This window comes from Acartia tonsa, chromosome 8 (assembly GCF_053477335.1).
Source record: "Acartia tonsa isolate MP-2025a chromosome 8, ASM5347733v1, whole genome shotgun sequence".
Lineage (NCBI taxonomy): Eukaryota > Metazoa > Arthropoda > Copepoda > Calanoida > Acartiidae > Acartia > Acartia tonsa.
In genome coordinates this window covers 25,962,714-25,979,975 of record NC_137267.1, presented here as the reverse complement: position 1 = coordinate 25,979,975, position 17,262 = coordinate 25,962,714, and the positions used below count along the sequence as shown (strand labels likewise).

The 17,262-nt window shown below is 30.8% G+C and overlaps 1 protein-coding gene across 1 annotated transcript in view; it reads right to left on the bottom strand.

Moving 5' to 3' along the window:
• LOC145326536 (protocadherin beta-12-like) overlaps positions 1–14,099 on the bottom strand; it is a 31,320-nt gene extending 17,221 nt beyond the window's left edge. The window contains exons 1-12 of the mRNA XM_080169906.1: positions 13,944–14,099; positions 13,320–13,411; positions 12,982–13,035; positions 3,246–3,295; positions 2,823–2,917; positions 2,219–2,281; positions 1,586–1,641; positions 1,185–1,241; positions 1,026–1,075; positions 726–797; positions 308–427; positions 79–118 (exon numbers count right to left, since the gene is read on the bottom strand). Coding sequence (XP_080026032.1) covers positions 79–118; positions 308–427; positions 726–797; positions 1,026–1,075; positions 1,185–1,241; positions 1,586–1,641; positions 2,219–2,281; positions 2,823–2,917; positions 3,246–3,295; positions 12,982–13,035; positions 13,320–13,411; positions 13,944–14,014 — 820 coding nt within the window. The 5' untranslated portion in view covers positions 14,015–14,099. The remainder of the gene's footprint in view (positions 1–78; positions 119–307; positions 428–725; positions 798–1,025; positions 1,076–1,184; positions 1,242–1,585; positions 1,642–2,218; positions 2,282–2,822; positions 2,918–3,245; positions 3,296–12,981; positions 13,036–13,319; positions 13,412–13,943) is intronic.
• Positions 14,100–17,262: the final 3,163 nt, after the last annotated feature.

Genomic DNA, 17,262 nt, shown 5'->3' with positions numbered 1-17,262 from the left:
TTTGTTCTGAAGCTACTTTGTCCAAGATTCGTTTATAATTAACTAGTTGTCGATGATAATGATAATCATGAGCCTTACCTAAATCTTTATCAATTGCTTTGATGTCTTCTGGTTGGACCTAAAATTAGAAAATATGGTGAACACCAGGTAGACCGATAATGTACTAAAGTTATAGAGTACAAAGGTAAAAACTACTTATAATCAGGGATTATAATATATTGTCTGTTTATTTATGTGAAAGTACCTTCTTTTTTCTTCCATTCATTTCAGCATACAATCATGTATTTAATTAATCTAAAATTATCACCTGAAGTTTAACACCTTGGCCAGTGCTATCTGGCAGAAGGGCAGAATATTTATTGAATTTAAATCCAGGATTTTGATCATCAGCATCTATTACTCTCACATGTACCGTGGTTGAGTTCACCTTCATAAAAAGTTCCGATTTATTTTTAGTATAACAAAAGAGTATAAAGTTTACAACTCACTTTGTCTGTCGGCCCGTCTATCATGTAACAAAAAATGTAAAATACGTTCATGGAATATTAATAACAATAATAGGGTACCACTAAGCTCCTTAGAAAAATATCCCCTAGAAAACTCCACCCTTCAAACAATTTTTAAATTTTTACTCTCCTCCACCCCCCCCCCCCTTTTTCAGGTGCCCCTAGAGGCCTCTAGGGGCGTAGCCGCTTGTCATGTTTAAAAAGTGATATATTATAAACCTGAGGTGGAGAGCCCTGATCTCGTGCTTCGATTGTTACATCAAATTGGTTTAATTTCTCGTAATCCAATGGCTAAAATAGGAGAAAGGTTATTGTGAAAAATACGAAGAATCGCCCCATAAGGTGCGATGTTACGAAAGGGACTATACCCGATTTTTGTTTGTTACTAGTGGTTCATATGTGGGCTTTTAACTAATATTTTTTTGGCGAATACATGACCAACTATGTATGCGATTCAGTTTATAAAATTTAAAGAGTTTTTAGTTCGTTCTTTCACAAAATGAAAAGAAATTAAAATACCTTTGTTAAAATCAGCCTGCCTTCCAAGTGATTTTCAAACGCTACATAATCTAAAAGGATTCAGCTTTAGATAAAAAAGCTACATTTAATAAAATATTTTTTCACAATTGAAAATTAAACCTCCACTCAAATAGGTTATTATAAATTTTAAAAGTATACCTGAAAAAGGCCCTGGTGGTATATGATACTCTACTGTCGAAAATGGTCCCGGCTGATCTATAAGTAAATTACATAAATAATTATTAAACTTTAATTATTTAAAAGTCTCTGATATAATCCCTCGAGCAGACAATTAAACCAAATACCCCCCCCCCCCTTCCTCACCCTTATAAAAAGATTTTAAAATTGTATTACAAGTCCCTGGAGGGAGTTCTTATTGTTCTAAGTTCTACCTTTCCATGGGTCTTAAAAATTATAACCTTACCCAATATAAGACTTAAAATTACATTAGTCTCACTAAAATGGAAGAGAAAAAATTGCAATATTCCCAGTTTCACCTCTCTTTATCCAATTACATTTATCTTTTTCATATTTCTTTATCATCTTAGTTTGTTTGTTACCTTTATCATAAGCCATGATACCGGTGTAAATCACTGATCCAACCATTTGCAATTCACTGAAAATAATTATAAAGTAATTATCTATCCTTATAATAAAGTAACAGGATATCTTCTGTCCGTTTGTTTGTACCAAGGATCTTACTAATCGCTAAACCGATATGGTTCTCCTTTACATGGTAGCTTCTCATAAGTCCTGGGAAGGTTTATAAATATCTTGAGGGTACCACCACCCTTCCAAGAGAAATTGTCACTATAAAAATTACCCCCTTAAAAAATTGTATACTAAAATTGACATGTGGGGGGAGGGGAGTTAGGGGGGATGATCAGTAAAAAAAAAACACTTTTTTACTTCTTTTTAAATCTAAATAAAAATTGGGTTATCGAATTCCACTCCCCACTCATCAAGTGCCCCTAGAGGACTCTAGGTGCGTAGTAGCTAGTATATTATAAAATATAATAATGTTTGTCTGTCAGTTCGTTCCTTCTAGAGATCTCACGAACTGCAAAACCGATTAGGTTGTGCTTTTCAGGGAACATACATACTGGTCCTGTAACGGTTTTAATCTATTTTCTACTACTTTACAATTTATATTATAAAACTACGCAACTATTGGACATAGTTAGTCATGTTACCTGATATTTAGATAATATTGATCTGAATTAAATACAGGAGCGTTGTCGTTCACATCTGTTACTCTAAACAAAACAAAAAAGTAACTTCATTTTTTTTATTATACAATTATAGTTTTTCAAAATTAAATATAAAAAAAACATATATGTATTTTTTAAAATAATACAGTGCTAGTTTTTTATTAAATTTTCAACTAATATCCAAGCAGCCGCGCGTCAGCCGCCTGCAAGCTTCATGGAAATCAATTTTAAAAATCAGCTCGAAGTCTAAACATGACCCAAATATGGCAATTACTCGTTTCACAAAAAAATTCAAAGCATCCAAACGGGGTTGAATTTGAGGCTTAGTCACGACTGAAGCGCGGCAGCCGGGCCCTACTGATCAAATGATGCAAATGAAGGAAAGGTTTTAAGAAACCAACTTTATAAAATCACGAAATATCTGTTATTAAGTATATTTTCTTATTAACATTTGGCAAATATCATTAATATCATAATGTGAAGTGGTTTTTTTTATGAATTTTGCCATATCAAGATTTCAAAACATAAAGTGCTGATAATAAAATAAAAACTCTGAAAAGTTAACCTATAATAATTTTTGTAAAACCTTATATTGACAGGTATAAAGAAGCCTGGATCATAGGTGCCTGTTCTCTCACACTTGACCGTCACGGCCAGGCTAGACCTGCCGTTTATACCCTCCTGAAATATAAACAATATTTGTGAATAGACGCCTAAGCTTTTTGTTGTGGAGGGGATTTTGCAAACAAAATAAATGAATGAAAATGTTAAAAATTAACCTGATTTGTAAAATCTAAGGATTTTTTTAACAATTGTTTGAAGCAGATTTTAAAAAAACTTCTGAAAGAGAGACAGACGTAGGTATGGAATGATAGAAAGATAGAAATACAGAGGGCCGGAAGAAAGAAAGGCAGAGCATTGAAAGGACAGAGGTCTGAGATAGAGAGGAGAGAAAATAACAATGTTTATTTTTTTAATTTGTGATAGAAAATTGCTCTAAAAAATTAACCTTATCTAGGGTGGCTTTTAACTTCAAGGTTGGCGTTCCATCACTTGTATCTAGAACAAAATATTATGCATATTTACGATTAACTCATTAATGCTTCCAATACAGATGATATTTAAATATATAATAACCGTCATTTACATTTACTCTATATTTAACAATTTTTCCTTAGTAATGTATAATGTACTTGCGACTGCACCCTTAGCTTCATAGGCTCTGTAATTAAGGGGGACAAAATAGCCTAAAACTATCTAGTCAATAACCTGAAACCATAATGAGAACTATGTGAATTTTCCCTAAACTTGAGAAATCTTAAGCTTACATACAAAGAAAATGTTTTTGGAGAGGGGGGATGTTCTATAGTAGATTAATATTGGGAGGGTGAAGGTTCCCTCCCAAAAAATAGTTGTAAACCTAACCCTGTACTTATAAGAAGCTTCATGGTTAAGGAAAACATATTGGTCCATTAGTTAGCAAATAATTATGGTGAAATTGTCCTTGTTTGAATTCAAATTCCACAAGAATTTAATCTAGCAGAACATTTGAAAGCTAAGCATGAAACTGATTCTTTTTTTCAAGATCAAATATCACTGCAGTAAGAGAAAGAGAAATGTTTTCAGCTATTTTAATAAATTGAAGATGCCTTCCCCTTAGAACCTAACTCTCATAATTAAACACCCATATTTTTTTAACCCCCTCCCCCCCCCCCCCTAACAAAATCCTGAGCACGCAACTAAACAGTTTATTATGCAAATCTAATTATTATAATGTGAAACATGTACGGCATGGATAGTACACCCATATATATAAATTAACTTGAATAATATTGTTGAAAGTCTGACCTTGCTCCTAACTGCAATGTTAACATTTAGCTTTGTCATTCTTTTGTCGTCCTATTGGTCATTTTCAACAACACAAACATAACAAGAATGAATGAGTTTAATAACACACAGCTTATTCTTATCAATATGTATACATGGAAAAATATCTGGATGGTAATGAATGCACATAGAGATTCAAGAAAAAAATATTTCATAGCTTCCATTCAAACCTACATTAGGAACGTCCCTCCTCAATTTGATTTTCAAAAATTCTAACCCTTGCATGTGACACTAACCCTATAAGACTAATCTTATTATATTTTATTGTATTAATCTTATAAAAATGATCTTGTTGTTGGTATTGTTTAAAACTAAGGTATCTTCACTCTAATGTGCTATGAATAGGCAAATTTAGCTACATTTAGTCTATTTCCTTGTGTTTCGATTGCAAAAAATAACAAACGCTTTCAATGTTCTATTATCTCCACAGAACCTTCTAAATCAGCCTAGAGGCAGTTTTTATAGTGCCTAAAAATGACGTCATACAATACAAATGACCAATGATGGGCCAGTATATATTTTACCATTGGTCAATCAAAAGGTATACTGGCCTATCAGTTGTCATTTGTATTGTATGCCTTCATTTTTTATAGTCACTTTAAGCTGATTCAATATAATGCCCAGATCCTAATTTCAAAAGAATCGCAACTTACAGATAGCATATGATTATGATTTGACAAGTATCACATAAGCCAACTTTCCAGGGAGAGAACAATGGACGACAAATTAATAACCCAGTAACCCCATCCTCCCTTTATTATGAAAATGACCTCTTATGTAGATTAAGATTAACAATGGAAAAGTTTTTCTCGTATTTATTCGAATCCGGTGGATAGGAACCGGTTCTCATCCATATGAAAAAACTATGTCTGGCATAGAATATAAAAATGTACAATAATAAGATTAAAACAGTTTTTTTTGCCGGTGCCTTCGGCACCTCGGGGCTAAAAAAATGGTTTTAATCTCATAATTGTACATTCTATATCTACGGAAAGCTGTTTATAATACGATGCGAGAAATAACTATTATTCAGTTACTTTGTACGTCCCAAACAGGATTTAGACATGCCCATTAAAGATTTAAAGCTAAATATAATTTTAGCTAAATTTCAAGAAAAATGAAATGTTTTTGCACTTTTGATGTTTATGTTGAAATGATTGCACACCATGACTGGCGGTGGGAATATTTTAAATTTCAAACCATTCAAATCAATCGGAGGCATTTTAAATCTGTCAATGAGAAATTATTTACTTGAAGTTGCCCTTTAATTCATTATTGTCATAATGACTTTTAAGATATTAGCTAGAAACATATTATAAACATCCTAAATTTTAAAAATCTCGAGGTTTTTTACTGTTAAACTGTTTTTAAACTATTTTTGAATGGGGGGTCAAAAATATACTAGGACACCTATAAAATCAGACTGCAGAGCCCAAATTTTAATTAAGGCCCAAATAAACTTTTTTGGGGGGATTTAAAAATTAATTTTTACTGTTGCTCTGGTCATTTTGACCAAATAAAAAGGTCTTTTTTTTCTAAAACAATAAATTTCATTAAAAAATCTGACTTAATACAATAAAAAACATAATGCTGAATTCAAACCAATAAGAAATCTTCTTTCATTTCAATTCTTTATAATTTCCGAAAGAGTGTTTTCTCAAAGTTACTTATTTCAAACGTAGTTAAATAATTTTATTTAATAAAAATGAAAAGAATGAAAACCCTACTCATAAAAGATAAATACTTTTAAAAATATTTTTAAAAATATGTTTGAATAATCTTATTTTATATCATATTTGTATATGTGACAAAAATAAATTTGTTGTATTGCATAAACATTTGTTGTCATCTTAATTTATTTAACCCTTTACAGCCAATTTTTATGTGTTTTAATGTATAATAGACATGAAACATTTTTATGTTAATTCATTGATATATTGTAAAGAATTAATTTTTAATTAGTATTGATAGATAAAATCAAAAGACCTAACTTTACTGTATACTAGCATACAATATTTACGAAGCAAGACACTCTAAAAGCTGAGTATTTTACCTACAAAGGGAAGAAACATCACGATTCATTAAAAATTATTTAATCCATAGTAAAAAATAAACTTTAAAATCCTAGTAAAAATTGATGTGGGCAATTGTTCTCATTTTTGGCTTTGCAGTATGATTCTACAGGTGTCAAAGTATATTTTTGATATACCTTTCAAAAATAGTTTAAAAACAGTTTAAAATCAAGGAACAATGACAAAGCACAACTAAATCGAGTCAGCTGTATTCCCAACCAAAATAGAAGATGAAACACTGAAATTTAACATCTATTTTTTGATCTTCTTGATTATACAAATTCCTGAACTGATGTAGTATGACCATTTATTTTAAGGAATTTGCTGATATCAGTATCCTTGTAAAAAAGTAACAGATTGTTTTTCTCTCTATCTGTGTAAATCGAAGGAGTTTGCTAACCCCTGAACCAATATGGTTCTCCTTTTCATAGGTCCTAAGTAGGTTTATACCTATTTTAGGGGGGATACCACCTGATTATAAAGAGAAATTGCCCTTTCCTTTTTCTTTTTAAAACTAGAATGAAAAAATAGAGGAAGGGGGAGGGGCTCGAATTCCCTCCAACACACAACACAAGTGCCTCTTGTGGCGTATAGGGGCGTAACTGCAAGTGTCTAGAATATAATTTCTCGTATTCATTCGAATCCGGTGGATAGGAACCGGTTCTCATCCATACGAAAAAACTATGTCTAGCATCGTATTATATCCAGCTTTCTACGAATATAAAAATGTACAATCATAAGATTAAAACTAGTTTTTTTAGCCCCGAGGTGCCGAAGGCACCGGCTATCTATATCCGCGGAAAGCCGTTTATAATACGATACGAGAAATAACTATTATTTCACTTTGTTTCTTTCTATCCTTGTTAGACAAACAACACTTAAGCAACACAATTGAATGATTAACAGACAACTACACAGTAAAGAGAGCAATTTTCAATGATTTTTAAATTTATTTGATTGATATGGTCAATCATATCAAAGGAGTTGCAATTACGGGCGTGCGTTCGAAGGGTGCCTTAGCCCCTCTAACATATAAAATTAATATTTTAGACAGACTATGTATTTAGTAATTTGGGGGATTCCTTGACTGATATGACACTGACTTAGTAGGATTTATTGACATATAGCCAATCAATACAAAATATTATCTAGCTTCTTCTTGTATTACATGAAAGAAATTACTGAGGCCATTGTCACCTTAAAGTTTCTCAATTCTTATCTTTGACTGCACTACCTTTGTTTGTCGAAACTGCTTTAAAATGACAAGTTGGTCTTTTTTTAGGAAAATTATATAACTCCACTTTTTTAGTACTTGAGTTTTGGTACTAACAAGGCACCAGAAAAAAAATTTGCTAGCGTCTTTAGTGTTATAAAATGTAGTGAAGCCGGACAGCTCCCTAACGCCAAGCAAGCGCAATGCCGCGCAATGTTTAGCAATTAATCTGTGTGGCTTACAATGTACAAAAATCTGTTTGACCCTTGCAGTAAATACTGTATGCGGAAGTATGTTATTATTATAATTTAGTGCTAGATAATAGAAAATAAGCATTGAACCGTGCCCTAATCCATCAGGCTAAAAAACAAGGTATTATCCCTTTAACTTGAAGTGTACCATTCTCAACAAAAACTGAAAGCATCGTGTCGACATACACAGTTTGTTGTCGACTATAGTAATGGCTGAAATAATATCTATGTACGATGTACTACATATACAATTTTCATAGTTGACATTTGAACGACAGTTATCTGTGTTGTCCTAATAATACAAAACTTTTGACATCAGAAAATCAAATCAAGCTTGAAATAGCATAAAACTCCCAACTTTTATCAGTCGATTACATTGGACTGTAAGTGTAGTATATCTTTTTTTCTGAGATAAAAAGAAAAAGGGGGGGGGGGTGCTAAAAATCAGATATTTTTGGGATATTAAAAACAAATTATATTTGCCCCCTCATTTTGCAGCCACAGATTTGGAACGGTGTCAAAGATATTTTTTTGTTAAAATTAATTACTGGTTTGTTTTTTTACAAAATTTTTTTAAATTTTGAATATATCCTGATTAAACAAGAATTTCTAAGGAGAGAAAGTCAAAATTAGTTTAATCGAAGTAATCTTTTTATTCACCTATGTCATTTATCTCTTTTTCTCTCTCTATCTCTCTCTCTCTCTCTCTCTCTCTCTCTCTCTCTCTCTCTCTCTCTCTCTCTCTCTCTCTCTCTCTCTCTCTCTCTCTCTCTCTCTCTCTCTCTCTCTCTCTCTCTCTCTCTCTCTCTCTCTCTCTCTCTCTCTCTTCTCTCTCTCTCTCTCTCTTCTCTCTCTATCTCTCTCTCTCTATCTCTCTCTCTCTCTCTCTCTCACTTTCCGATTTTTCTTTCTTTCTCTATTCGCTAATGTTGAATGAAATGTTTTTCATTAATCGATAAAAAAAAAATGAAATAATGACTAATTGCCTCAGCAGTAAGCAAGCAATTTAGCTCAGAATTGGTGTTTATTCATTTAAGCAAAGTTTCAAGAAAACTATTTCTGTCGCAACTAATATTTATAAAGGTTTTGCGTAGCTAAAATTCACAGTATTCATGTTAAGATGTAAGGACAGGTCCAAAATATTCAAAATATTGAGTAGCTGTTCTCATATACTTTTATGATGTTGGATAAATTGAACACTTGGAAATATAGAGAGGGAACTATTCCAATTTTTCAATGCCATTTTGCAACAAACCGAAACAAATATTCTGATTGGTAATTGGTATCGGGTACATGGCAGATTTACCACTAGCAAAAATACAGTGATAGTACTGTCATAAACACAGTGATTTGCTGTCATAAACACAGTTTTACTGTCAAATTCACACCCGCACTTTTAGGGGGTATGACAAAAATACAGTCATTGCATTGTCATATTCACAGTTTTGCTGTCAATTATACACCTACATATTGACAAAAATACATCTATTAAATTTATAATTTGACAATTATACACCTACATATTGACAAAAATACATCTATCAAATTTATAATTTGTCAATTATACAACTACACATTGACAAATTCAATATTTTTATTTATTACATATACAAAAAAAATATGTAGAAATCCACTTCAATTATACCCATATTGTACATACTTAAATACATTTTATCTAATTTATTAATTTAATTCAAAATCGTAGCAACTCTCAAAATATATCTTGATTCTTTAATTATTTTTAAAATCGTAGCAACTCTATAACTATTTTAATAATTTAATTATTCTAAAACTCGTAGCAACTCTATAAGTATATCTTAATACTTTAATTATTGGAGTTGAACAATAGCTTGATTAACAACAATCTTTTTTTAAATTGAAATTCATAGCAACTCTCAAAATATATCTTGATTATTTTACATGATGACAAAAAAATTCAAGGCATAGTTGCATGAAGTGCATTTCAGAAAAATGATATAAAGCATAAGTTACAAGGATATCATAAAAATATATAATTTTATATTACAATAAAAAACTAATTATAATATAGTTGAACCATTGAATAGGAAAATATATGTCGTTCACTGAATAAATTCAAGTTTAAATGCATTTTGTTCAACTACCCCTTTTTAATAAATATGTTAATGAACAACAATCTTTTTTTAAATTAGTGAAACTACTCTAAAATCCAATATTCGTCTGTTACCTCCTTTTGCTGAGTTTAGTATAATTGTTGTGTAGATTAATTTAACTATAAACATTAATAGTTATAAGTTATAACCGCTTGGTTAAAATACTTACCTAGTAGTAATATAAAAATAGGTGTATTTTTGTCATCAAAACTGTGAATTTGACAGCCTCATTGAATTTAATGGGTGTGAAAATGGCAGCAAAACTGTGTTTATGACAGCTGTGAAGGTGTAATTTTGACAGTGGATACAAAAAAATTGCCAAAATTACAGCTAAAATAGAAATTGACAAAAATACACCCACTTTTTGTCAAAAACACAGTGGTTGTATTTTTGCTAGTGGTAAAAGTGGCAGCACCACATTGGTATCACGCATGCATGTATTTACATTTCAGAAACATAGCTTCTATATAAATAAAAAAAATGACTACGTCCCTAGAGGCATAAATAGAGTAGACTCTCCAGTATCAATATATAATCAAACTATAATTAAAAGACTTTCGTAAATAAAAATTAAGAAAGAATTAGTTTACATTTAACATCTAGCTGAACTACAAGACTGAAGAGGGTGCCATGTTCACCGAAATATATTTTAATAAATAACTAAGAAGTATCAGAGACTTTTTCACTCTGAATTTATTGATTAGATTTAACATTAGGGACTTTAGACTGTAAATTATACTAAAACCCAAAATTCATGTTCTCTCATTGGTTGGCTAAAAACTTATAGTTTCAAATCTTACAGTTTTTACCTAGTCAAAGTATTGGCAATTTTTCTCTAAAAACTTTAAAAAATTTTCCTGTGCCTATAAAAAGCTTCACAATAGTTAAAGACATTTTTCATAAAAGACACACAGAAAGACATTTTGTCATTTTTATATAAGGATACATACGTTAAAGTATCTTCATGAAAATGCACTATAAGATATGGTTTTAAAGAATAAGTAGAGTAGAACAGTTTAATATAAATTAACAGTTATATTTGCATATTTCTGCTTTATGATTATAATTAATATCTAAATACTATAAATAATATTTATTTACATACACATATTTAATTTTTACAATACTATTTATTAAATAATAGACTAATGGTTCTTAGAAAAAAATTCTACGTGAATCCGTCTTACAATTCGTATTTATAGAATAATTTGGGTTATAAGGCCTTGATAAATGAAGGCTTACTTATAGAAATGCTTTACTTAAATGAAACCAAAATAGGTCCTCTATGTTTAAACTGGACTTATGAATTTTTGTTAATGATTGTAGAGTTGCTTAGCTTCTTAAATTTTACGTAACTGTTACATAAACCATCATGATAAAGTTTAAAATCAATAAGATGATTCTTACAATAAATGTATAAAAGTTTCCCTTTGGAAAAATATTTTTCTTAATGAGATATGTCAGTCACTATATCTTAGCTCTATTATTGACTAACTTAAGAGTAGAATAACGTTTCCAAAATGAGAAATTCATTGTACCATGATAAATTATAAACTGTTCATTTGCAGTAATTTGCAATTATAGGACAGTAACTTTAACTTTTTAAAAGCAAAGAATTTCTAAATTCAATGTTTATCATCCGTCCGTACGTCCGATCTTTAACCCTTAACAGTTGGGCCCCTTGCCGCACCTTAATTATCTCAGTTCCTATTAGAGCTAGAGGGCTAAAAGGTCTTGTGCAAGTCCCCTGTGTTATGATGAATTTCCGACCTTAAGTAAGTCAAAGTCAATTTTCGCTTCCTTCACCCTTTTATTTAACAACTTTTGTTTTTAGGTCCTTTTTTACTTAAAAATTTCAAACGGCTGTAATTTTTTAATTTTTGAAGCTAGAAGAAAATTTTTTTGCAGAAAATGTTTATCTTTATGTAAATTTTATATTTGAAATATCAAATATAAATTTCAGCGGCCACAGCTTTACTTGGCAGCTGCCAGCCGCCGCAGTCGGCGGTCGGCGGGAAAACGGCGGCGGATCTCTAAGTCTCTCAGTCAAAAATTGCGACCACAGGAGCCTTTTAAAGATTTCTGGAGACCTGGAGGATCAGGACCTGCAGGATTATACCTGGAACCTGAAATTGACTTGAACACCTGTATTTAATATGAGGATGTAATACTAGGGATATTTTAGTATTTTGGTAAGATAAAATGCTTTGTTTAAGTCAAAAAAAATATTTTTGCTCTTTACCCGGATGACCCTGCCAGGTTTGCTGGCATCCTGTGCCCGCCAGGATGGAGATATTCAAAAAATTCCAACTCTCAGCTATGTGTCATACCCACACTTAAAAAGTCAAGTAGTTTGGGCTCTTTATCTTTCACACACAGAAAATGAGAAAGAAAAAACCGGAGGACGCCCCCCCCCCCCCCGACCGTTAAGGGTTAAGCATTAAAGAATAGTCTATAGTTTTCAAACCATTAATAGGACTCTTAAAAAAGGGTAAATAAAAAAAAAAAGGGTAAGTATAGCAACCCTATAACAACTACTATAAAGTTCGCACGTGCATATAATACATAAAAAAGATGATTTAAAGCCATTTAACAACTTAAATTTTCCCTATAAAAATAAAATTTGAGTAGGTTCATATCAAATATGCTGCATTTAAAACCATTTTAACATCTTAGTTAAGACTTTTAAATGTTGTAGGTGTTTTCATTCTGTTTCCAAATAAAATTAAAATAGCAAACTTTAAATTTTGTTTCTCCTTTCTTTATCTTTTATAATTAGCCTGCGCTGTATTTAATAATTATAATTGAGGACAAATTATTTATAAACAAGAACAATTATGTTCAAAATAAATTATTTCACAACAATGACAAAGTTTTAAATGATATGGGAACAATAATATGTTTTCAGGTATGGCTTCGATCGAAACTGATTATTATCTGCTAGATTAGAACTGGTTCTCAGCCATACTGAAAGATCATGTATCGCATCGTATTACAGACAATTCTCCACGAATATTAAAATATCCTAAAATTAATACTGGTTTGTGTGTGTTTCTGTCTGTTTGTACCGAAGGATATCGCTAATCGCTGAACCGATATCACGCTTGAAATTGGAATCATTGCAATATAAACGTATGGACCTACCCTGGTTTACTATTGAGTAGCTACGAGTAATGTAAATGTAACTTACCTAATTCTATGGTTTTATCATCTAGAGTTAATTTTATGTCGTCTTGGACAGAACCTAAAACAAAATTAATCGAAATTAACAACAGTTGAATGGTTAAAGTTTACAAAAGTTTTAATTTGTTGAAAAAAAATAAGGTTTATTGTGTGTAGAAAAAGATTTAAATGATGCAAAACCTTTTTATTTTGATCAAATAAATGTGGCTTTTGATAAACAGAGGCGTAAATAAGGGGGATTTACGAGATTTCATTGTATACCCACAAATCTGAAAAAAATAAGGGGGGTGTATTGGATATGTGTTTTTATTATATGTGCCAAAAAATTGTTGAAATAAAACTTACCAAAAATCCTCAATCTTCCAATGACGGAGCCAACTTTAAGATCTTCTCTGACAAAAAAGCTGTCGCTTGACCCACCTCCCTCCAATAAACATCTATAAAAAAAATTCAAGATAATGAACTATTAATTTGTTATTTTATTATACATGTTTACATTTTAACCTCTCTTCATAATAATTATTATCTTTGCCGATATTATTTTTCTAATACCCTATTGCACTATCAAAAGAGACTCATTTAGTTTTGTACTTTAGGGAAGCTTTGTTTTGAATATAGGCTGGTTATGTGTGTAGTATGAAATTATCTTAATAAAAAGTTTATTTTCACTCTTTACCTTTTATCAATTTCATTATTACAAAAATGAAGTTTTATTGGTTAGTCTCGCCCTCCAACATTAGCGTTAAAAAAAATTTTGAGCAGTTATTTATCGCATTGTATTATAAACAGCTTTCCGCTGATATTAAATGGAAATTATAAGATTACCAAAACTGACATTAATTTTCTCATTTTTTTGATATTCATAGAAAATTGTTTTATTACAATGATATACATGATTTTTAAGTATGACTGAAAACCGGTTCTAATCCAGCGGATATTAATCAGTTTCGAAGCCATACTGGAAATTACCTTCTGTCCGTTTGTGAAGTTGTCCTAACAACCAACATTAATAAAATCACAAATAATATTTCTGATCCCATTTTTTGTTTCACAAATTTCCATCACAATTATATCACTTTTATATCTTCATTTTACAATTTTAATATCATTCTCTGCATTTTAATTTATTCTGTAAAAATGGATATATTATTACATAGATTTTACAATAGATTTTTATGTTCTCTCATAAAGTGAAACACGCAGCGGCCTTACTCTTTCCACCCCCATTACCCAAAACCCTTAACTACTCCCGGATGAACGAACAGACTAATTAGTTCCATGTTAGATAGCTGAATGTGGCCTCACCAAATATTTATGATCATAATTAGTCTTAAAAGAATCATAAATTTTTTGGCAAAAGATTTGCATAATAGGCCATAGACCATTTTGATGCTTGTAGAGTAGCAGAAGCTCTTTATAGTGCCTAAAGAAAAAAATCACGTCTAATTATAATATTGGATTTTTCTTATGTGTCATAATTTTTTATAACTTTTTAAAAAGCTTTAGAGTTCTGAGTAGCATCCTTTTTTTAAATAGGGTCTATAAATGATAATAAATGGCTATTATTGCAATTATTACATAACAATGAAACCGATATCCTTTGACTTTTGTTTTTTGCAAAAAATAAACCATTATTATTAAGCAACGAGGTGAGTTTCTAAACAGAGTAAATTGTAATTGTTTACAGAAATCTCTTATAAATATTTTAGCCGTATATCTGGCTGTTCTCCTCACACATTGAAGCTGCTACAAACAAACGTTTGAAGATAAAAAGCATTGGTTCCGTAAAGTTTGAAAAAATACGTTTCTTTTCTTCTCAATTGTTGCCAAGAAAAGGGTTTAAGTGAAATCACTGCCTATTTCCAATAGAATAAGTAAACTTTTAAACCTTAAGAAATTTGAGAACATGGTAAATAATTGATATGCATTGATACTCAGAACTTCACTAATAAAGTCTGCCTTCTACTCTAAACTTCCCCCTTTGCGTAGCTAACAGATGGATAGACATCTCGAATTATATATTAGCTTCGCCACTAGATAAGTGAAAAAGTTATGAAAGTAAAAGTGTGTGCATTCTTTTCCGCATATCATCTCATATGCAAATTGTTTTATATTCGCAAAAACTAATGAAAAAAATTAGTGTAAAGTAAAATTAAATTGTTTTCTTATCATTTGTGCTTTTATAGAAAATTGCGGCAAAGAAAATTCTATTATTTAAAGTAGAAAGATTTCTATAATTACTGACTTTATTTCGTCATTTTTTAGGAAAGCTTCATATAGGTCCATCGGAGTTTAGGCTATTTCAATTGTACATTAAAGTCTTGCAATGGGTTTAAGCTGTTATTTCCTCTTCTCTACCCCTTCCAATACAAAACCCCTAGGTTCTAGGGGCGCTACCTGTAGTAGTATATGATATGATAGATGTGTGGATGTGAATGTACACCGAGAAAAAGACATAGTTTCGGTTCACTGGCTCAATACTCCACAAACAAACTAATGGTGTTTTTTTTACACAAAAAAAAAATTACTATCCTACATTAGCTGGGATGTATGTTTGTATGTACAGTGTAAGTATTATTTGCTAGTATGTATAGTACGTTGGTAAGTTAGTATGTTAAATAAGATCCTAAAAACTGCTCGTCTGACTGCACAAATTTTAAGAAAGCTATTCGATAAAAATTAGATATATGCAGTTTTAAGGACAGGTTCTTATCGAACAAATTTGGGCACTTCAAAAAATTATAGGATATTTTACCACTCTTCCCCCTTCCCACATGAAATTTTTGTTGTTGGGAGTGGAGGTTAAACCCCCCCCCCCCCCCAAAAAAAAAAAAAAAAAAAAATCTTAAATCCTCCAATTGATTTTATGACCTTAGTTTTTAAAAATTAGGTATTTTTTGGCATTTTACACCCCAAATATGTGAGGTAAGTAACCCCCTCCCCTCATTTCCCAACCAAAAAAAATCTTATATGTTCTTGCTTGGACATGTACTTTGCTATGAATAAATATTTTCTACATTGTATACCAACCAACCAAACTTTCATATTTTACATCATCCTGGTTTCTTTAATAACATTCACAATTTTTATTTTCACTTGTCGCTGTACTGAAAAATTAATAAAAAGGGAAAGTTTATAAATTATTTTTTTGGAACTTGTACAGAATTGATATTTATTAAATTAATCATATTCCAGTTTTCCGTGGATAATAAGATATATTAAAAGTTTAATTCCGGTTTTAGAGCTAAAGAAACGGGCCAGTAAAACAGGGATAGATACTTTCTATTTTTGTTTTATTTTAAGGGAAAAATCTCTATGATACGTGATTTGTCAGTACCGAACAGGACAGTAAGTCCAGCAGATATTAATCGAGTTCTGAGCCATACTGGAAATATCATTTTTTGAGGCAATTTAATTAATATTTTTAAAACATTCGCTTGTAAAGAAATTTGCTAAATAGACATAGACAAAACAAGGATGACAACATCCATAAAAGCGAGGCACTCAAACGGTAGGACAAACGGATAATAACACTTATATTGTGTCATAACTGAATAATCAGAATATAATCGAAGCAAAATTGTGAGTAAATTTGTTGAAAAACTGCTTAATACAGGATAATGTTTATGGACATACTTACATTTTTAGGACTTGATTTTAGAGTTGCTTCGCTTAAAACCTTATACTTTGTTGTCCCTGGAATCAACATATCAAAAATCAGATCAATCTGATGATTAGATCACATAAAAATTTGTTGTTCAAAAAGTAAAAAAAATCAACATGATTAAAATGGACGTACAGACATTCTTGTAATGATCATAGAGTTGCTACGTTTTCTAAATTGTACCTAATTACTACAGGAATCATCATTTAAAGTTTGGAATCGATAGGACAATCCTAACCTGTTTAAATTAACGAACGGACGGACGGACCGACCCTTATTATAGAAAAGCTTCGCATTTAAAAATATTTCTTCTTTAACTTTACAGAAGGACTTTGATATTTTATTTATATATTGGGTGGATAGGTAAAGAGTGATACCACCTGCACCCCCTGTCCCCACCTAAAATAACAGGCTTGGGCACTTTTATAATTCCTTGAATACTAAAACATTTTTAGTTTCAAGATAAAAGATTTAACAACTTACCTATAATTGTTATCTAATCTTTTATGTAGTATATTTTTTCTTAATTAACAAGTGATTTAACACATATGTATATTAAACATTTGTAAAAAATAAAACAAATTGGTTTATAATACACTTATAAAATTAATTAATTACAATTAA